Source organism: Condylura cristata, unplaced genomic scaffold (assembly GCF_000260355.1).
Source record: "Condylura cristata isolate star-nosed mole 26May11 unplaced genomic scaffold, ConCri1.0 scaffold00019, whole genome shotgun sequence".
Taxonomy (NCBI): domain Eukaryota; kingdom Metazoa; phylum Chordata; class Mammalia; order Eulipotyphla; family Talpidae; genus Condylura; species Condylura cristata.
Genome location: NW_004567120.1, coordinates 23188145 through 23206160, shown reverse-complemented (window position 1 = coordinate 23206160; position 18016 = coordinate 23188145). Strand labels below are relative to the sequence as shown.

Sequence of the window (18016 nt, the reverse complement as noted above, 5' to 3'; positions counted from 1 at the left end):
TTGCTTGGACATCTTTGGGATCTAGAATCCCACCTCAGGAATTGGAAGTAAAAGCATGCAGCTGTGTAATAAAGGATTATTCTCTTTCTTTCCCTGAGATTGGAAGGCTACACTTGTTAAAAGACTCCATTTTCAAAGTGAAGGGTTAAGCAAGCAGGTGTTTGTGTATTTCCACTGCCTGTTTGGCTCTGTTTTACCACAACCCCTAATTGTTCATTAATATTTTCCAAAAGTTTGTTTTGTATTTTGCTGCAGGTTGGTTTATAGTATAAAAGTACAAATAAAGAACATATCCCTTTTGCAATAAAAAGGATTCAGAACTTGTGTACATCAAAAGATGCCATTGAGGCCCTCCCTGGTGGTGCAATGGGTTAGGACACAGCACTGCCAGCTAGCTGCAACCACTTTAGTGTGAGTTCGATCCCCAGTCCCGGCGGTGACCCACATGGTGCAGGAGACCTCTCCTGTCTTGCCCGCTGCTCCTCTCATCAGTGTACTTTGTCCATCTCCCTGTTCTGCTCCCCACTCTGTCCCTGGTGAATCCTCTCAACACCCCTGCACCTCTGGGCCTTTACCCCAGTTCTGTATGCATAAATAAATCTTTTTAAAAAGATGCGATTGAGAGAGCAAGAGGTCAAGCCACAGAGTGAGACAAGGTATCTGCAGCATGTACAACTGACAATGGATTGGTTTCTAGAACATACACAGAACTCGTACAAGTCAGTGAGGAAAAGAGAGATGACTCAATAGAAATGGGCTAAAACATAGCAGGCAGGGCTGTCCGTGACAGCCCCAAACTGGAAACAACCCCCAGATACTCACCTGTAATAGAATTCACAGCCCGCGGCAGAGTCAGAGAATGGGACGCTCTACAGTAGTGAAAATGAACAAACCTCACCTACATGCAGTAACACGGACACTCCTAATCCTGAGGAAGAGAGGCCAGAGCAACAGAATATTTGCTGGGTAACTCAACTGAAGGATAGTTTTTCAAAATAAGCCAAACTCCATTTTCATAGCCAAACTATGGAAACAACCTTAGCGCCCAAATACACATGACTGGACCAGAGAGTTGTGGCATGGGTCGCTAATGGAACACCAGTCAGTGTCAAAACAGGCGCTTGCCCTTTATGGCAACATGGATGGAGCTGGAGGGGATTCAGCTGCGTGAATGAGTGGAAGGGAGAAAGGCAAAAGCTCGATGGTGCCACTCATATGAGGGTTCAAGAGACACCAGGCAGGGGATGAGATAAAGGCAAGCTAACAACAAATCCTGGAAAGCTGATTACAGAGCTGGAACTACCAGAAGAGAGGTGTGAGCACAAAGTGGCAAAGGCACTCAAGGGACTGGGAGTGGGGCTGTGAGGGCTTCAGTGGCAGATATGGCATAGGAACGACACCTGGAGGGCAAGATCTTTTACCTCTAAAACACAAGTAATAGTGTAAACCAATGTTAATAAAACATTAAACAAATACAACTTTTTTTTTTTACTTTAGAAAAGCTAAATCATAATATTTAGAGATGCCCACAAGCTGGTAAAACTATTTTTTAAAACAATCATGAGGGCTCTCCTTGGTAGTGCAATGGGTTAAAGGACCCCATCGTGAAGCTCTCCGAAGCCACTGCAGCATGAGCTCGATCCCTGCCCTGGAGGTGACCCACATGGCGTGGCAGACATCTCCTGACCCGCCCGCTGCTCCCCTCAGCAGTGTGCTTCATCAGTCAGCCTGTTCTGCTCCCCATTCTGTCTCTGGTGAACCCTCTCACCCCCTGCACCTCTGGCCTGTACCCCAGTTCTGTAAGCATAAATAATTTAAAAAAAAATCATGAGATGTTGTAAGGCACAACCTGGTACCAAGTGCTAACCCTGCTCTATGGCTATATAGGAAGGTTGTTAAGGAAGAAAATTCCCAAGCATTCTCATCACAAGGAAACTGCCTTTTATTTTCGTTCTTATCTTTTTCTTTTTATTGTATCAATAAGAAAAGATGGATGTTATCTGAGCTTACTGTTGTCGTCATTGCACGATGCATGTAAATCAAGCCATTAAAAAAGGAGAGAAGATGGAAGGAGGGAGGGAGGGAGGAAAGTAGGAAGAAAGGAAGAGTAAAAAAGGAGTAAGTCAACTTTTAAGAAACAAAGACAAGATCAAAGTCAAGATAATGGGGGGGGAAGATGGAGAATTGCAAGTGGTCTATGGGGGTTTTGGGGGTTTGGGCAATGTTTTATTTCTTGAACTAAGAGGGGGTTTTTGCTTCTGTTTCGTCTTGATCATCTTTTAAGAGAATACATTTATATTTTATGTACTTTCCCACTCATGTATATTTCGCAATTTAAAATGTTTTTCAAAAGTGTGATCTGCAGGCTGATTTGGGAACTACTGCTGTGATCGAACCGTGAGAGCAGGCAAACCAGAATAGCTCATTTCCTCACTAATTTCAGTCCGATGAATCGAAATGCTTTTTATACACGATTTGGTGACGCTAATGATGATGGTGGACAAATCTATATCTGCAAAACAACTTTTCCTGAGAATTTCAAAATTGGGCTTATTGTTCATTTAAGAATGTAATGCACATAAAATAACAATGATAGAGCTGACTAATTGCAAGACATAGTGACATTTAATGAGCAGATCAATGAAAGCAACACAAAAGAACACAGCAACTCTTAGCAAAAGCTAAGATTAAAATGCCCCTGATCTGAGTAGTCACGAACAAGAACGCTGCCCAGGATGCTGCATAGTAAGTGCTTTGAAATAACTTGTGTTCTGAGGCTTAGACTGGATCACCTTTCAATACGAAGGCTGACTGAGGAAAGTGGGAACAGGTAGAACATAGTTCTTTCGCTGTCTTGGGTGTGCACAGTACTTTTTTTTTATGTAAATTAACTTCATTAATAGGTTGCAGTTATGATTAACTCCATTTACCTATTGAGGAAATGAAGATGCAGATAGGTTAGCTTGCCCAAGGTCATACAAGCTCAGGATGAGAACTCACTTCTCTTACTGATCCCCAAGCCCATTTTCCATCTCTACTACATGACAAAGTCGAGATTCTCTATATTTACATCTAGAACTGTATCATCCATCTATGTATAGATTCTTTTCTCTCTCCCTGTCCGTCATTCCCTCCCTCACTGTCTTTCTCCACCATCCCCTATGAGAAAGGAGAGAACTCAGAGACAGACAGGTGGATACACAGATATATGGATAGAACAAGCTAGAAATAGATATATACTTGAATTTCTCTCTCTTTTATTTTACCACTTTAGGTAATGACTTCAGCAAACACTTCAGGGAGGCACTTATAAATCAGAGAAGGACCAGATTTCCTCACAAGAAAGCATTTCATGTTGTCACAAGGATGGCATAAACAAGGGGAGTAACAAATGCTTTCAGTTAGCAGTCAGCTGGGATAAAACATTAGGCTTATCTGGGAGTAGCCATCTTCCCCACCAGTTACACCCTTATATTGTGTTCTTTTGCTGCTGTTAACTGAGAGCAAAGGGGGAAGGAGAAGGAGGAAGAGAGGAGAGAAGGAGGGAAAGAGAGGGAGATGGAAGAGAAAATGAACTCCTTAACACCCAACTAACCTGAGCCCTTAAAACTAGGTTAAATACAAAGCTTTTCCTTTTGATTGCCAGAGGTCACTGGCCCTTCAGGTTAATTGGTTCAAATATAAAACTTTTTTGCTCCATACCTCAAAACATCCTTGTCACCCCAAAAGTACTCCTGTTCAGCAGAGCGGGTCCCAGTGGTTAGAGTATCTGCATTCGCTATATCCCCAAAGAGGAGTTTCTGTCACTGAAGACTGAGGGGAGAGTGCTGAGCTGCAGGGAGGCCTCCCGGTCCAGCGAGGGGGGCTTTGAGGTGACGAAACCCCTCACGCACATGCTGCAGTTATTGCTCTACTGGCCCCTTCCCTCCTTCCACCCTTTTCCCTGAGGTATTATAAACGGTTTCTGCCTTTCTCCCTAGCTTCAGAATACATCAATTCACACTAACTTGTGTGCTACAGGACTGGATTTTCTAGAAACTTGCATGCGAAGTACCAGTGTCCAGTTTCATTACCTGGCATTGTTTGAATGTCTTTCACCTTAACCCTCTTTCATGAAGACCCGCGGGGGTCATAATAAAACCTAATAATAGCCCTCGTAATAAGAAAGAGCAGAAAAGTACCAGAGGGGAGAAAACAGACTTTTTCAAGACAGCAAGAGATCCAGCTGAAGCAGGCCTAAGGAATACTCTGTCAACTTCTGATGTACAAACAAACCCTGCCGAGGCTCTTAACACCGTAACCCTTGCTCCAAGGCATGAGGGTTCCCTGCAAACAGTTTTCTTCTCATTCTGCAGCAGCCACGGTAGTGCTGCACGGAATCCAGTCCAGACAAAGACCAGTTTTGTTTTGAAGCAGGGGACACTAAGAACAGGGGGACAGGAGAAGGGTGATGGCTTTCATACAGCGTGATCAGCCTTGAAAGGGGCCTTAACCTCTTGGTGTTTATTTCCTGGGCAAGATTTCTAACTTTCTCCGAAACCCCCTAGGACAAACAAAATGAAAGGAGAAAGGAGAGGAAAGAGAGCAAAAGAACCTTGAACTTGGGATTCTCAGTTCTTGGGGAAAAGAGAGACAGGATGAGTCTGTGTGTTTGATTCCAGGTCTGCTGGATGTTGGTAGGAGGACAAGCAGGCTAAAAACTGGGCTTTTTGAGCCCACGGAATCAAGTCTGTCAAAGTGCAGTGTCTGAAAGGCCAGAGCCTACACTGAGGCCTCAGCCCCACAAGGGTGTTACCTCAAGAGCCCATTTCTCTGAGTGGAAGTGGAGAATCCCTATCTCTCGCCTTGGCTCTGACATTACTCAGCTGCTGTTTTGTTTTGAGGGGAAGAAGAGGATGGTGAAAGAGAATTGGTGAGAAAGCCAGCCCACCCTAGCCCACTCTGCCTCAGCAGAACAGGCTTCACTACCAAGTCTGCCTGAGCTGATGAGCAAATCTGATGACTCTAGTCTTTTTTTTTTTTTTTGAGAGAGAGAGAGAAAGGAAAAGCAGATGTTCAGTTAACAGCTACCTTACTCTTTCTTCTTCAGATAACATGGAAAGTCATTCCAGATATAAACCTATGTGGTTGGTATGGAAGGCCTATGCTCTTGGAAAGGACAAGAAAACATCTGAAGCGCCCTTGTTGGCTGGGTCCCCTCTGTGGTGAACCAAAATATTTTTTGACATCTCTTGGGGCAACCATCTTAGCAGCTTTTGGGCAAATATTTCGGCTCCAAGCAGACATTTCATTATCAAAGCAGAAACTCACTAGCAGAAAGGTCCAGACACCCAGAAGCACAGCTCTTGGCTGCTCAGCCACAGCATCCATCACCTACCTCATACACAGGGAGCATTCAAGGTCAGAGGCATCAAAAGATGTGAGTGGAACAGGGAGTGCAGGTTTGGCCTCCTGACCAGCGGGAGGATCTGTGATTCAGAAAGCAGTAAGTCAGAGCCCGCACCACCGTGACTTCCTGGCAGCATGTAATGAGCCAGACTGTTCTTTGGGTTGCCACTGTCACTGCTTCCCAGAGTTGAGTTCGTGGCCACCTGACCACTGACAATGAGATAGCGTGAAGCAGGCTCCAGTAGGTTCCCTGCAGCCCCAGAGAGAGAAGCACAAGGCAGGGAATGTCCAGGAGACTTCATTCAACTGCACCAGGCACCTCACTCTGCAGCAATCTGCTGCTGCCGCTTCACAGACTGCGCCAGGCCTTAAAGCTGAGGTTGAATCTTGGCACTGCCAACCTCTCTTGGGAAGACTGCAAACTACAGCTGCTGCCTCTCAGATGCCTACCTGTGGCGCATAACTGGGGACGAGCAGAGGGAGGCCTGACCACACTTCCTTGGTCTCCCATTCCTGGCATGGGGATGGGGTAGGCAGAGGTTGGCCTAGAAGGAAGGGAGCCATCAGCGGCCCCCGATAACACTGATATTCTCCTGACCTTATGCCGTGGGCCTGTGAGTATCGACCACTGGCAGGCTGCTGAGACCTGGGCAGGCTCTCGCTGCCAGGTTTCAACTTTGCAGAAAGCCACACAGCTAAGCAGCAGAGCTGGGCGGTCCCCCCAGAGCCCAGGGAGCCCTCCTGGGGACTGCTGAGCCCAGGCATCTCCCGCAAGCCCTTTCCCCCAGGTGAAGTTGGTACCTTGCTTAGAGACTTTATTAGGCCCCTCTGGGTCTTGGGACTCAAGCTGACAATGCTTTCTTTTCTTTTCCTGGCATTTGCCAGTCTTCATGGAGGCCGTTTCTGAACAGGCAGTGTCCTGCTTCTCCTCCTCCTCTTCTCGGTCTTTCCTATTGCTTTCTTGTCCATCCACCTTTCCTTTAGCTGGGTTCACCAGGGAGTTGCATTCTCCCCTGGCTGCTGCCTCATCCTGACCAGAACAATGTGGGAGTGCCAGATTTTCCTGGAGAAGACAAGAGCCAAACATCAGCATGTATGTAGGCCCAATATTATCTGTGATATTCTCTAGCCACAAGAGACAGAGAAAAAGTGGAAGGGCCCGGTGGTGCCGGAGACACATAGCTCTTTGGGGCACAGACACAGCAGCGTGTGTGACAATGGCATGGCCGCCTGGGCGGAGGGAAGGAGATTCCTGCACGAGAACAGGAAGGCGTCGAGGGGAAACTGCTGGGCAGTGGTGAAGGACACACAGCAGTAGCGCGCCAGTCCCCTCTCCAATCCCAATCATTCCCCAGTTACCACCACAGGGAAACCAAGGCAAGCAGTGAGGGCAGATGGCATGCTTCCTCTCACTGTCACCACCAGTGCAGGCCAGCCACCGCCTCCACAGCCCAGCTCCGCAGGGACTTTTGCTAAGGCTTCAGCACAGGTACGTCCCTACGCCTGTGGAGTGACCTCATATCTAACCAAGGAGTTTCTTCGATAAGATCAACTATTCTCTTTCCTAGATTGTGCATGAGAAGTCTGAAAAAGAGAAAAGCATGTGGCCCAACAATCACCCGTGTCCTTAGCCTGGTAAAAAATTTCTGTCCAGGAAAGGGATGTTTGAATATAGATATGCAACTCCAGTGCACCGTAAGGTTGGCATTTATGCCCATCTTCCCTGGAGAACCCCACTCTACTCAAAAGCCGTCCTCCTCAGGTTAAGAGGCCCATGTGGCTGTTGCCCTCTGACAGCAACCATCCTGCCAAGATTGGTAGGTAGATGAAAACTGGGTGGTATAGTTAGGCCGAAACAATAAAGTGAGGGAAAAAGGGTCTTCTGAGTCCCTCTCCTCGGGAGTGGAGGCCTTTTTCAATACCATAGCCTGCAGCGTCCTCGAGTTTCCATGAGCCCTCTGCACTGTGTGCGCTGGAGTACCCTGCTTCGCAGAGCCATGTTTGGGCAGAAACCCAGGCCCTGTTCCCCAGCTGGCTCCCCTTGGAAAGCCAGGGCTGCCCTTTTTCCTCAGTTTGGATTGAGCTGCCATGAGAAGTCACTGCAGGCGCTTTGATTCAGTCTTAATGTGCTCAGTCATGCGATCCTGATCTCCAACAATTACTGAAATGCACTAGAGGCTCTCTGATTTCACGAGATACTCGAAGGTCTGCCCTGTGTCTTTGAATCAGGCACACCTGCATCTTAGTCCTTCACTGGGGCTGAGAAAATCTAAGGTTTCCAGCTGTCAGGGAAGCCACACAGCCACCACGGTGCTGGAGCTGGCACACAGGTGACAAATATAGGGAAGGCGGAGGGTAACTGCCTGTCGAGCCCTGGGTAAGGGGGGCTTCGGAGAGACACTCTCCTTTCAGAGGTACACTTCGGAGACCCAGCTTCACTCCCTCTGCTGGGAAAGCCTGGGCCTGGAGCCTATCTCTCTGTGATTCTGTTCCATGACAGTCAAAGAAAAAAACAGGTACCTCTCTTCCTCCCAGGAAATTCAACTTAATGCTTCCTCAATCACTCCCCTCCTTGACTACAAATGTGTACGGGAAGTCTGCTCCTATGTCCAACACGGTGTGCGGATATGAAATAAGTCCATGTGGTGATCGGATGGAGTTTCTCCTCAAGGATCTCCGGCGGTGCACAAAGCCCCCCAGGAAAAGAGGGGCTGCCAGCCACCCCCAGGGGAAGAACTCCAGGGGAAGTGGGCTAATTCCTCTCTAGTCTGGTCAAACCTCTTTCAGCTGACCCTGGCCAAGAACTGAAAAATAAAGGTAATAAAACAGAAACTCTGGACCCATGCCCAAACCTAGGCTTATCTTTGAGAAATCACCTTCTAGCAAAGGACACATCCCAGAGCTCCTAAAAAGTGAAAAAGAGGGAGGGTATGGGGCTCACACCCCGTGTTTGCCCACAGACAGCCAAACCAAGTGCCACAATGAGCTGGGTGAGTTGAGTTTTACCTGTGCCAACTCTGGTAGATTATGGCTGGTGCCTTCAGTAGCCATTGACTCTACGTGTTCCTTTAATCTAGGGTGAGGTGCCAACAGCTTCAGGATATCGGGAGAATGTTCCTGAGAGTCCCTCAGGACTGATGGTGAAAAGAAACTAAGGAGAAGCTGTGACATAAAACAGAAGACTTCACTACTTCAGTTTCTACAGGCGCTGGGGCGAAGGGGAAGGGGTGGGGTTTGTGGCTTGGGGGGAAACCCTGGGGACTAAGGTGTGGATGGTGCCCCCAGCCACCAGAGCAGAGTGTCTTGGTACCCCTGCATGAGAATTGGGGGGGGGCAGGGAGCTAATGAAAACTCTGTCCCTAGTTCCCATTCCTGGGTCCCCAGGTGGGCGGTGTGGCCCAGGAATGGGGAATGTGAAAAGCACTGCCGATTCTTCCATTACCCTTGACAAACTTAAGAACCACCATTCCGGTCCCAGTACTGCTCAGAAATCTTTTGCAGGGTGTAGAAGTCTACAAGTGTCTTCTAGGTTCCTTAAAATTTCTTTTCTCTGCCTCCCTCCTGCCCAATCATCACCCCTGGATCTATGCTCCCTTCAGAGTGAAGTGTTAAGAAAAGCAGAACCCAGCCCTCCTCCCTCTTCTCCCAGCCTCTCCTTCCTCATTCTGCCCCCCATTCTGGCCTTCACTTTCCAGAGTATGTTGGGCAACTACAAGTGCCAGGAGCACACAGGTTCCCGTCGATGTGGTCAGGGGCGTGGAGGCAGGAAGAAGGCCCAGAGGGGCTGGGGACTCAAGACTCGTGCTCCAGGGCAGCCTGCAGCTCCAGCTTTCCAGTCTTGCTTCAGCTGACCTGGTGCCAGCAGCAACACAGGTGCATGTAGTAGGTACCATGTAACTGAGGGGGCAGCTCACTGGGTTTCTAAAGTATCTTAAAGTGGACACCACTGAGCGCTTCAACACCTACTCAAGGATGTTTCTTGCTCAGGGTTCTAATGAATCAAGGGATGTCACAGGCCACCAAGCCCTCCTGTTGGATTTGTTCCCTGGCTAGCCACAAGAGTTCTTTAATGACTCTCCTGCAGGGCCCACACTCGCTATGTTGCTTGTAGGCTCTGGACTAGTGCCGCCTTCCTCTCCCACCCTGCCCCCTCTGCTAATAGCACCTTCCTCTACACCGTCTTGTACTAACTTCAGGTTGTGTCACAGATGAAGTCTTTCTAACCAGATGGTCTGCTTCTGGAGGGCACATGAGAGATGTCCAATAAATATTCATCACACTGCATGGAATTGAATTAAGACACTTCCCCATCTCACGCTCAGGGACAGGCCTAGTTCTCAGGTCCAAGGTTCCCCTCAGAAATCTGTTTTCTTCCAGCTATGGGAAACCCACTTCCCAGGCAGGTCTAAAAGGCATCTAAGTCAACTTAGAGGGGGAGGTACTCGGTGCCAAGGCCTCTCCACCATCGGCGCCCCGGTCAGCCCTACAAGCGCTCCTGAGTGGCCGAGGACGGATCCACCCGCTCCTGAGGCAGTCTCTCTGGAATCCTCCCCAAAGGGCAGGAAGTGCTTCAGTGGCAGCCATGCTACAGCCACACTACAGGGATCCCAAAGCAGAGGCTCAAAGGGCAGAGGGTGGCAGGGAGGGAATGGAGGCAGAGGGGAGAAGTAGAAGGAAAGACAGAAGAAAGGGGAGCACCGCACTTCTCCCCTTGACTCCGAGAGCTCGCTCTAGGCTTCTCAAGAGCTTTGAAAAGCAAAAATTAGGATTACCGCTCAGTGAGAATAATCATCCCGCATGAGTGAAAGTCAATTCCACTTCAGTGTCAGCCTTAGAAAAGCCCAAATGTGTCAAGAAGGGAAAAAGAGAATCTGAGATAAAAACTTTAAAAGGGGAGAGGTCCTATACCTCTAAAACACAGAGTTGTAAATCAATGTTACCGCCATAAAAATAAATAAAGGAAACCACAACCGAGACCTGTGAGCATCTCCGGCAGCTGATGAATACCATGTGAACGCACACCCTCTCTGTCAGTTTATTTAGCCCTCGAACTGGAACGTGGCAGTGACTAAGCGCAGCTAAGCGCCCTCTCTATATCCAACTGGCTACTGTGCGTTTTTACCCTCCTAATTCTTGCCCCAGCCTCAGAACTCTGGAACCGTCATTATGGCAACTGCTCACTTGTGTTATCTGGCATTTATATTGCATTACAGAACACGTGCAAGGTGGTAAGGGCCTGCAGGACTGACGCTGGCTTGTGCTCTTTGGATCTCCAAAGGTAGCACAATGTCTAGTCGCATTCTGTTAGATAGTTGTGGAAATGACAAAAGTGGATCTGGAAAATGGAGCCAGGGAGAGATGCACCAACTGATGAGACCAGTTTTCCCATTTGGCAGTGGACAAGCAGGAGTAAAGGAAGCACTCACCTCTAGGTCCAACACCTGCCTCTGATGGCCTCTAAATGCTCTATCCCCAAAGCCTTTGTCCTCGTGCCAGCACTGGATAGTGCCATTGTTACCCTCTTCCCAGTCCCAGGGGTGAGTTCTGTGACCCCTGGCATGTCCTCCTGGGACCACAGTGTGGTGGAGTGGCCAGGAGGGTAGAGTAGGGAAGCAGATGGAATTGGGTTGGAATGTTCCTCCACCCATCACTAGCTGAGTAACCTCTGGGAAGTTACCTTCAGCCTCCTCATCTGCCTTGTGTACCTTGGGGGTAAATTCCAGCAGGTTCTCTCAGGAATAATGGAGGGAAGTTAAGCTCACAGCACAGTGCCTGGTGCATAGGAAGTGCTCAGTAAGTGCTAGCTACTTTTATTGCTGCAAACACCTGAGACTGGAAGGGCCCAAGACAAGGAGCAATTCTCAGCCACCAGTGTTTCTCTCAAGAACATCTTGTCCACATTCCCAAATCAGGTTCCAGCAAGAAATCTTCTATGACAGGCAGGAGCTCCAGAGCTCAGCTTCCCCTAGTTCACAGCCTTCGCTAAACATTCCTTTCTGGAGCCTTCAGACCCGTCTTGTCTCTTGTTCCCCTTGTCTGCTGTTCTGCCAAAACGCACTGCATCGGGCTGAGGGGGGATGGGTATGGGGGGGGTGGAGCAGAGGCCACCAAGCCCCACCAAGCCTGCAACTGCCAGGTCCCTCAGCCAGCCGCTATGAGAGGAAATTGCAGAATCGGAAGCACAAAGTCTATGAGTTGTGGATGCATGAACCTTCACTAGTGTTCTCAGCGTCTCAGGCCATTTCTTAAGTAACCGCCACATCCTCTGGGATCCATGAGTTGGAATAACTGATTGGATTAGTCCACGGGGGTTCCTGACTTACACTTGTGAGACAGAGGACATTTTCTCTTTCTAGTGAGGGTGATGATTGGAATTGTGCAAGTGGCACGGGCCAGGGGAACCAACAGGGAGCTGGCTGCCATGAGTGGCTGGTGAAGCTGTCACTCAGTCAAAGGGAAGTTCTCTACCTGCAGGCAGCCCTACACCCCTGACCTCTCATCCACAGCTAGAATTTCCTCTGTGAACCTCGAGCCCCATGTGAACTGATTTGGTTTAATTTTGCTTTGTGTTTCCATCCCACTGACAACCTCGATCCTAAATCAAAGAAGCAGGAACATTTCCCCCAGGCACCTACAAAGGCAGTGATGCTTGCTACTTCTGGTTGTACCCAAGAGACGATCCATTGCTACTTGTGTCCTCGTCTTCTCCCCTTAACCCGGGAAGTCACCCAAGCAGGACCCCAGATGCCAAGAACGGCAAATGCCTCACTCCCCTCCTTGGAGAATACAGAGGTGGGAGCCCACTGGGAAGCAGGACATGGCATCATTTCCACTCACCTTTTGGGCTTCAGCTCTTGCTCTCTTGTTCTTTCCATCGAGAGATACACAATAGAGAAACTCCCTTAGTGCTTCCTCCACCTTGCCCAGGGTGGCTAAGGCTTGTGCTTTTCTGAAGTGTGCCTGGAAGAAAGCATGAGCGATTCAATCGCATTCTTAGGTGTTATATCCGCTATTCTCATCAGAAACGCCAGCTAAATTCTTTGTGGGTGTTGTGTGAGGCACTGCAAAAGGACTGTCTTGTCTACAGCCCTGGAATATAGGCAACTGTTCGGAAGCCCATTTTGAGGAAAACAAAACTGAGACACAGAAAAGTGACTTGCTCAGAATAACACAGCTGGTCAACTGTGGAATCAGGGTTTGAGTTCGTGGTTGAATTTGGGGGAGTAAAGTCCAAATTCTTAACCACTGTGCCACACTACCTCCCCTGCAACCCACCATCTCTGTATTGGCAGCTTCCCCAAGTATATTAACAGGAAGATTGACCCTCTGTGAGGGGATATACTAACCAGCATTCAGAACCTGCCCACGTCATCAAGCAGAGGCCTAGTCCACATAACTGGGCAAGCGACCACCTATATCTGGGGTCATTTTCAGAAGCAGCCCAAGGGCCCAAGGAAAGGGGCATGGCCTCAACAAGATCTCAAAGGTAGCTAGTGGCAAAGTGGGGCTGAACTGTGCCCTTTGCCACCTGGCAAACAGGCTGGAGAGGACGAGCAGGGGGGCTGAGAAAATGTTTTTCCTCAGTTCACTTCTGTTCCCTTGCCAAAAAAGGGATCAACTGCCTTTCTCACAAATTGGATGGAACAGAAGATAATGCTAAGCGCAATAAGTGAACAGGCGAAAGACAAATACCGGATGGTGTCACTTGTATGTGGAATATAGAGAAGCCTAACAAAGGGTCAGACCAAACCAAACCAATAATAAAGTCTTAACCTCTGACTATAAAACTGAGGCACCCAGAAGAGGGTGGTGGGGTGAGAATGGGGGAGGGACGGGGCCCAAGGGAACATGGTGGAGGATCGTGGGGGCACTGCTGGTGGGCAGGGTGTGAAAGCACACATTTGTGGCGGTTTCAACCTATAACCCCAAAGCAGATACAGAGATGTAAACCTACTTTACCTCAGTGAACATCATTTTGGAATAAACAAAAGTATAAGGAAGTTTTGTGCCTCCTGGGAATACAAACCCAAAGGTCCTGGGAGAAACTCTAGGGGGAGCAGAGGTGCATCCTGGGGAAGAGGTGGGAAGAGCATTCCTTCCCTGTGGCTTAGGACTGGACACTCTGGCAACTTGGCTCGGAGGATGGTCTTCTTTTGTCATCGAGGCCCTAGGGGAGGAGGGGGGTTTCCCCACACTCCAATGACTGATGACTTCACAACTGCCCTTGTGTGTCACTTAGTTATCCAGGTTGCCTCTACTGGGCACTCCCCAGCTCTCAGGGACCCACTGCCTGCTTGCGGGGTGGCTCCAAACCTCTTGGGGATCTTTCCCTATGTCCCCCTCCTTCTGCAGATTACTCTCAGCTGAGAAGTGGACACCGACAGCTTGCTGCTCTGCCTCCCAGTAGTGGTTCCCAGGAGTGCCCTGGAGAAAGGCTCACATAACATTTCAGGGCTAATGAAGGCTAAGTGTGTGGGGATGGAGAAGCTTTGGGATCCCAAGAATCATACCGGGTCCAACTGGGCCAAAGCAGCAGCTCACCCCACTGAGAGCCGTATCACCTGCAGAACTGAGTACCACTGAGCCTTGCCTGGGTGACTGGAACAGGGCTACATGAGGCGACCCCTCCCAGAGGCACATGGCACATAGAAAGGGAGGGTGTGCATATCGCCATGAGGTGGTTTTGATTTACAATAAGCATCAGCTCAAGGCTTTTCTCAACCCCAGGCACTAGTAGCTTTCATTAGTTTACTACCAGCCTACACTCGTCATTTGGGGAGATGAAACTGTTAAATACTTACACTAACTCTTCCTTCACTGCAGAAATCACTTTTCTCATTTCATCCAAATGAACTACTACTATTCACTCGACCATACTAGCAAAGCCCTAGGTTTAGGGGGGAGCAGAAAAAGTTGCAAGAGAAGTCCTCTTCCCAGCTCCTGACCTGCACTGGTGCAAGATTGGAAGTGTTCTCCTGAAAGCCCTTTGCGTTAAGACATCAGTTATGTAGCAAGTTGCAAATGTGTTCCTTGGGAAAGTGAACTTATTAATATCTATTACCACCCATGAAAACCTTCTCTTAAAAGAAGATACAAGATTTGCTCAGACATGAATGGCCCTGTTGCAAAACCAGAGTGTTTTAGCTGAAATCCCCAGCTCAAAAGAGTCTAATAATTTAACATTTTCATCAGCTTGATATCAAGTCATTAGGTGGCAAAACCTAACAGAAAATGATATAAAGTGTGCTATAGTCTTTATCCCACTTAGTGTGACTTTTCGTGTAATTTGCTGCACAAATATGAATATGCTTGATCACGGGGTGCTGCCCAGAGCTCACTGAAGGTGCTACCTAATATGTATTATTTCTGAACTCGGAAACATTCTGGATTCTTCGTATGCCATGGGATGCAGATAGAGCTCATGGACCTGGATTTGGATAAGTCCAGGAAGGCATCGTGGGGTTGTGTGGAGACAGCGCTACAGCAAGATCCAGCTCACAGATGTCCTCTTGGCAGTGTTCGCTTTTGACCCTCACTGCATTCCAGTGAGGCAATCAGGCACATAGCATTCACTTTTGTTTTGCACATCATGACACTTGGGGGCCAGGGAGTGAAGTGACTTCCCCACAGCCACTTGGCTGGCAAGTAGCAGTGCATCCTGCCTGAAATCTAATCTTTATCTAAACAAAATACTGACATGTGGCTGAGGGTCAGAGCTGCAGCCGGAGATGCAGAAAGTGACACTTTGCATCCTGGCACCTGGGAGATGTTTGCCTTCTTTCTCCCCACCCTTCCACATATTTAGGGATACTGACAGGCTGACAAAGGCTACTAAGGACTCAAAGTGGCATAGCCAGTTGGTACTAGTTATCTCACCCGCCTCTTTCTACTGACCCTGGAAAATGATGATGATGGTGATGATGGTGATGATGATAGCAGCAAACACACATATCTATGTCCCGGGGATTGTTCTAAACATATTATATGAATTAACTCATGTAATCCTCATACAAACCCTGTTAAGTAGGTACTTTGAAAATCCCCATGTTACAAATAAGGAGGTGAGGCCCAGGGAGGTTAAGTCATTAGCCCAATGCCACATAGTGAGTAAAAGCAGCAGAGTCGGGGCATAAACTCAGGGTGTCTGGCTCCCAAGTCCATTTTCTAAAGTCACAAAGCCCAGACTGCTCCGCAGGTCATCAGCTGGTGATCAAATTAGGGAAGAATCCAGTTTTCTTGCAGATGCCTGAGTCACCCTCTACCAAAGGACCTGACACCCAGCTCCTCAGCCAAGCCATCTCCCTTGGCAAGTGCCTCTCACCCCAGGGAGGCAGCCCTTCCTGAAACTTCTTGCCTACAGTACACCCCCTTACCCAACCCTCCCGTCCCACACTCACCTTGAAACCCATTGGGCGGAGCTTACATGCTATTTCTGCATCATGTAGTGCGTCCTCGTGAGACTCCAAGGTGAAATAAATTTGAGACCGGTTGCTATAAAGCAAATGGTCATTTGGAGCTGCCAAAAATGAGAGATAAAAAAAAACAAACCCTCATGAATGGCCCCCGGCACAGACAAGTCCTGTATGAGGATGGATCTTGTGCAAATGGCAAGTTATCTAGGACTTTTCTACTGGGAACCATTCCCAGCCCTACTAACTAACACCCTACCTGCCACACCCGCAAGCCACGCAGGGACTGTGCTTCCCCACCACAAAGGAGTCATTTCTGTCGCTCTCTAAAGCCATCCTTTGGCAGGTCTGCAGCAATTTGACCACAGAGGCCACCCTGGCACCCTGCTTCATGGCTACACCAGCTCATGGCACCCTGGCTGCAGAGATAGGGTTTATCCACAAGGAAACACACCTGGAAGGGGGAGGGAAGGTGACCAGATGTGACCCCCTACCCCCGTCCGCCTCATCACCAGAAAGATGAGTCAAGTCAATCTTCTGGTGACATTAGTGACATTTCTGTCTATAAAGTTCAACACATATGTAGTTCCTCTGAAGAAAATGGGGGTGCATTTGCAAGGCTCCATTCTCTGATCACAGATGACCAAATACCAGCAAACCTGGACAAGGCTTCTGGGAATAAAGTGAGGTTGGCTCTCACCAACACTGAATCACTAGATACTAGTGCTGGACAGGCCTTTAGAGATCATCTGGCTCAACCAACCCATTCTTCAGATGAAGAAAGTCTAACCCAGAGAGGGAAAGGCATCTGCTTAAAATCACAGTTAACTGTCCAGACTTAGAAACTGGGGCTCTTGTTTTTGAAGGGGGTGCAGTATTTAGACTCATGAGGCAACATTGCCACCTTTCCACACAAAGATCCTGTTGGGAGGTCCCTTCCCCTTAAAAGGGTTGAAGTTGGTCTTGACATTTCATCCTGACTGCTCTGATGGGATTAACAAAGTGCAAGGATAAGCCCCCAGAGAAAAGTGGTAGCATCCACCAAGGGGGAGGAGGGCCTGTGGACACGTGCCTGGCCCTTGGGGAATACCTAAAGGGCTTGGCACCTCCCTTGGCGATTTGGGCTTAAGAGGCCCACCTATCTCTCTCGATTTGCTCCAGCTCCCCCCCCCACCTAGCTTCTCCTGCTGGAATAGACTTTTCTGGGGTTTCTTCCCCCAGGAGTGTGCCAAGGGCTTGTTTGGGTGCTCATTACTTACTCTTAACACAAGAGCAGAGCTTACAGTCTTTTCCACCACCCTTTTCCACCCCTTTTCCCCAGCATATGCCAGCCGGATGGAGACTCTAGAGTGTGCCCTGACTGGGCACCAATAGGGTGCTGGGGGTGGCGAGGGTCTGCCCCAGTTGCCAGTCTTCCCCAGTTTGCCCTGGCTCCTTCCTTTCCTTCATTACCTGTTGCAAACCTGAGAGGAGATTCAACACGTGGAGATTCCAGCCCACCCCCTCCTCCACCCATCCCAGGCAGGCGCAGGGCTCATGGATCCCAGGGCCACGTCTGCCCAGCCCTGCCCGGCCGCCTCCTCCCCGGCACGCTTCGCCAGACACTGCGCCGCTCCGCCTGCCCAACTCCTGGCCGCCAGCCCGAGCCGGGCAATACCGACCAGTGGCTCGGCGGTCACTTCCTGGGTCCAGACGTGTGGGTGTGCGGGGGGTGGAATGGGGGAACTGCTCCCTGGGGGAGCTCGAGCGCCAGCCGGAGTCCGGGGTCTGTCCACGTTGCCCTTGAACAGCGACGCCCGGCCATCCCTGCTCAGGCAGCACGGGGAAGCGGGACAGAGGCGTGCCCCTTTGTCACCAGCTCAGTCCGCGAAGGTCCCTGAGCGGTGGTGGCCCGTCACGGTCGCCCGCCGGCCTTGCGGAGTGGGGGTTCGCGGTCAGGGCACAGGTTGCAGGCGCGCGCGGGGCGGCGGGAGGGGGGGCAGCTCTTTCAGCTGAGGATCGTGTGATAGGAAGCGGTGACAATGAGTCACAGGGCAGCGGGGCGCTCCCCGCCCCCCGCACCAGCTCGCGGGATGGTTTCCGAGCCGAGCGTGGCCCACTTCGGTTACCTCAGCCGTTACACAATCCCGCCCGCCCGCCCGCCCGCCCGCGCAGAGGAGGGGCCGCCCGGCCCGGGCCGTTCGCCGCCCTTATGCAACCAGTGCTCTCCTGACCTAATT

General features: G+C 49.6%; 1 protein-coding gene across 1 annotated transcript in view; it reads right to left on the bottom strand.

The window, feature by feature from the left end:
• LONRF3 (LON peptidase N-terminal domain and ring finger 3) overlaps positions 1-18016 on the bottom strand; it is a 33876-nt gene that overhangs the window by 14362 nt on the left and 1498 nt on the right. The window contains exons 2-6 of the mRNA XM_004685930.2: positions 17455-17603; positions 15786-15904; positions 12226-12348; positions 6190-6451; positions 5378-5468 (exon numbers count right to left, since the gene is read on the bottom strand). Of these exons, the coding sequence (XP_004685987.1) occupies positions 5378-5468; positions 6190-6451; positions 12226-12348; positions 15786-15904; positions 17455-17603 (744 nt within the window). The remainder of the gene's footprint in view (positions 1-5377; positions 5469-6189; positions 6452-12225; positions 12349-15785; positions 15905-17454; positions 17604-18016) is intronic.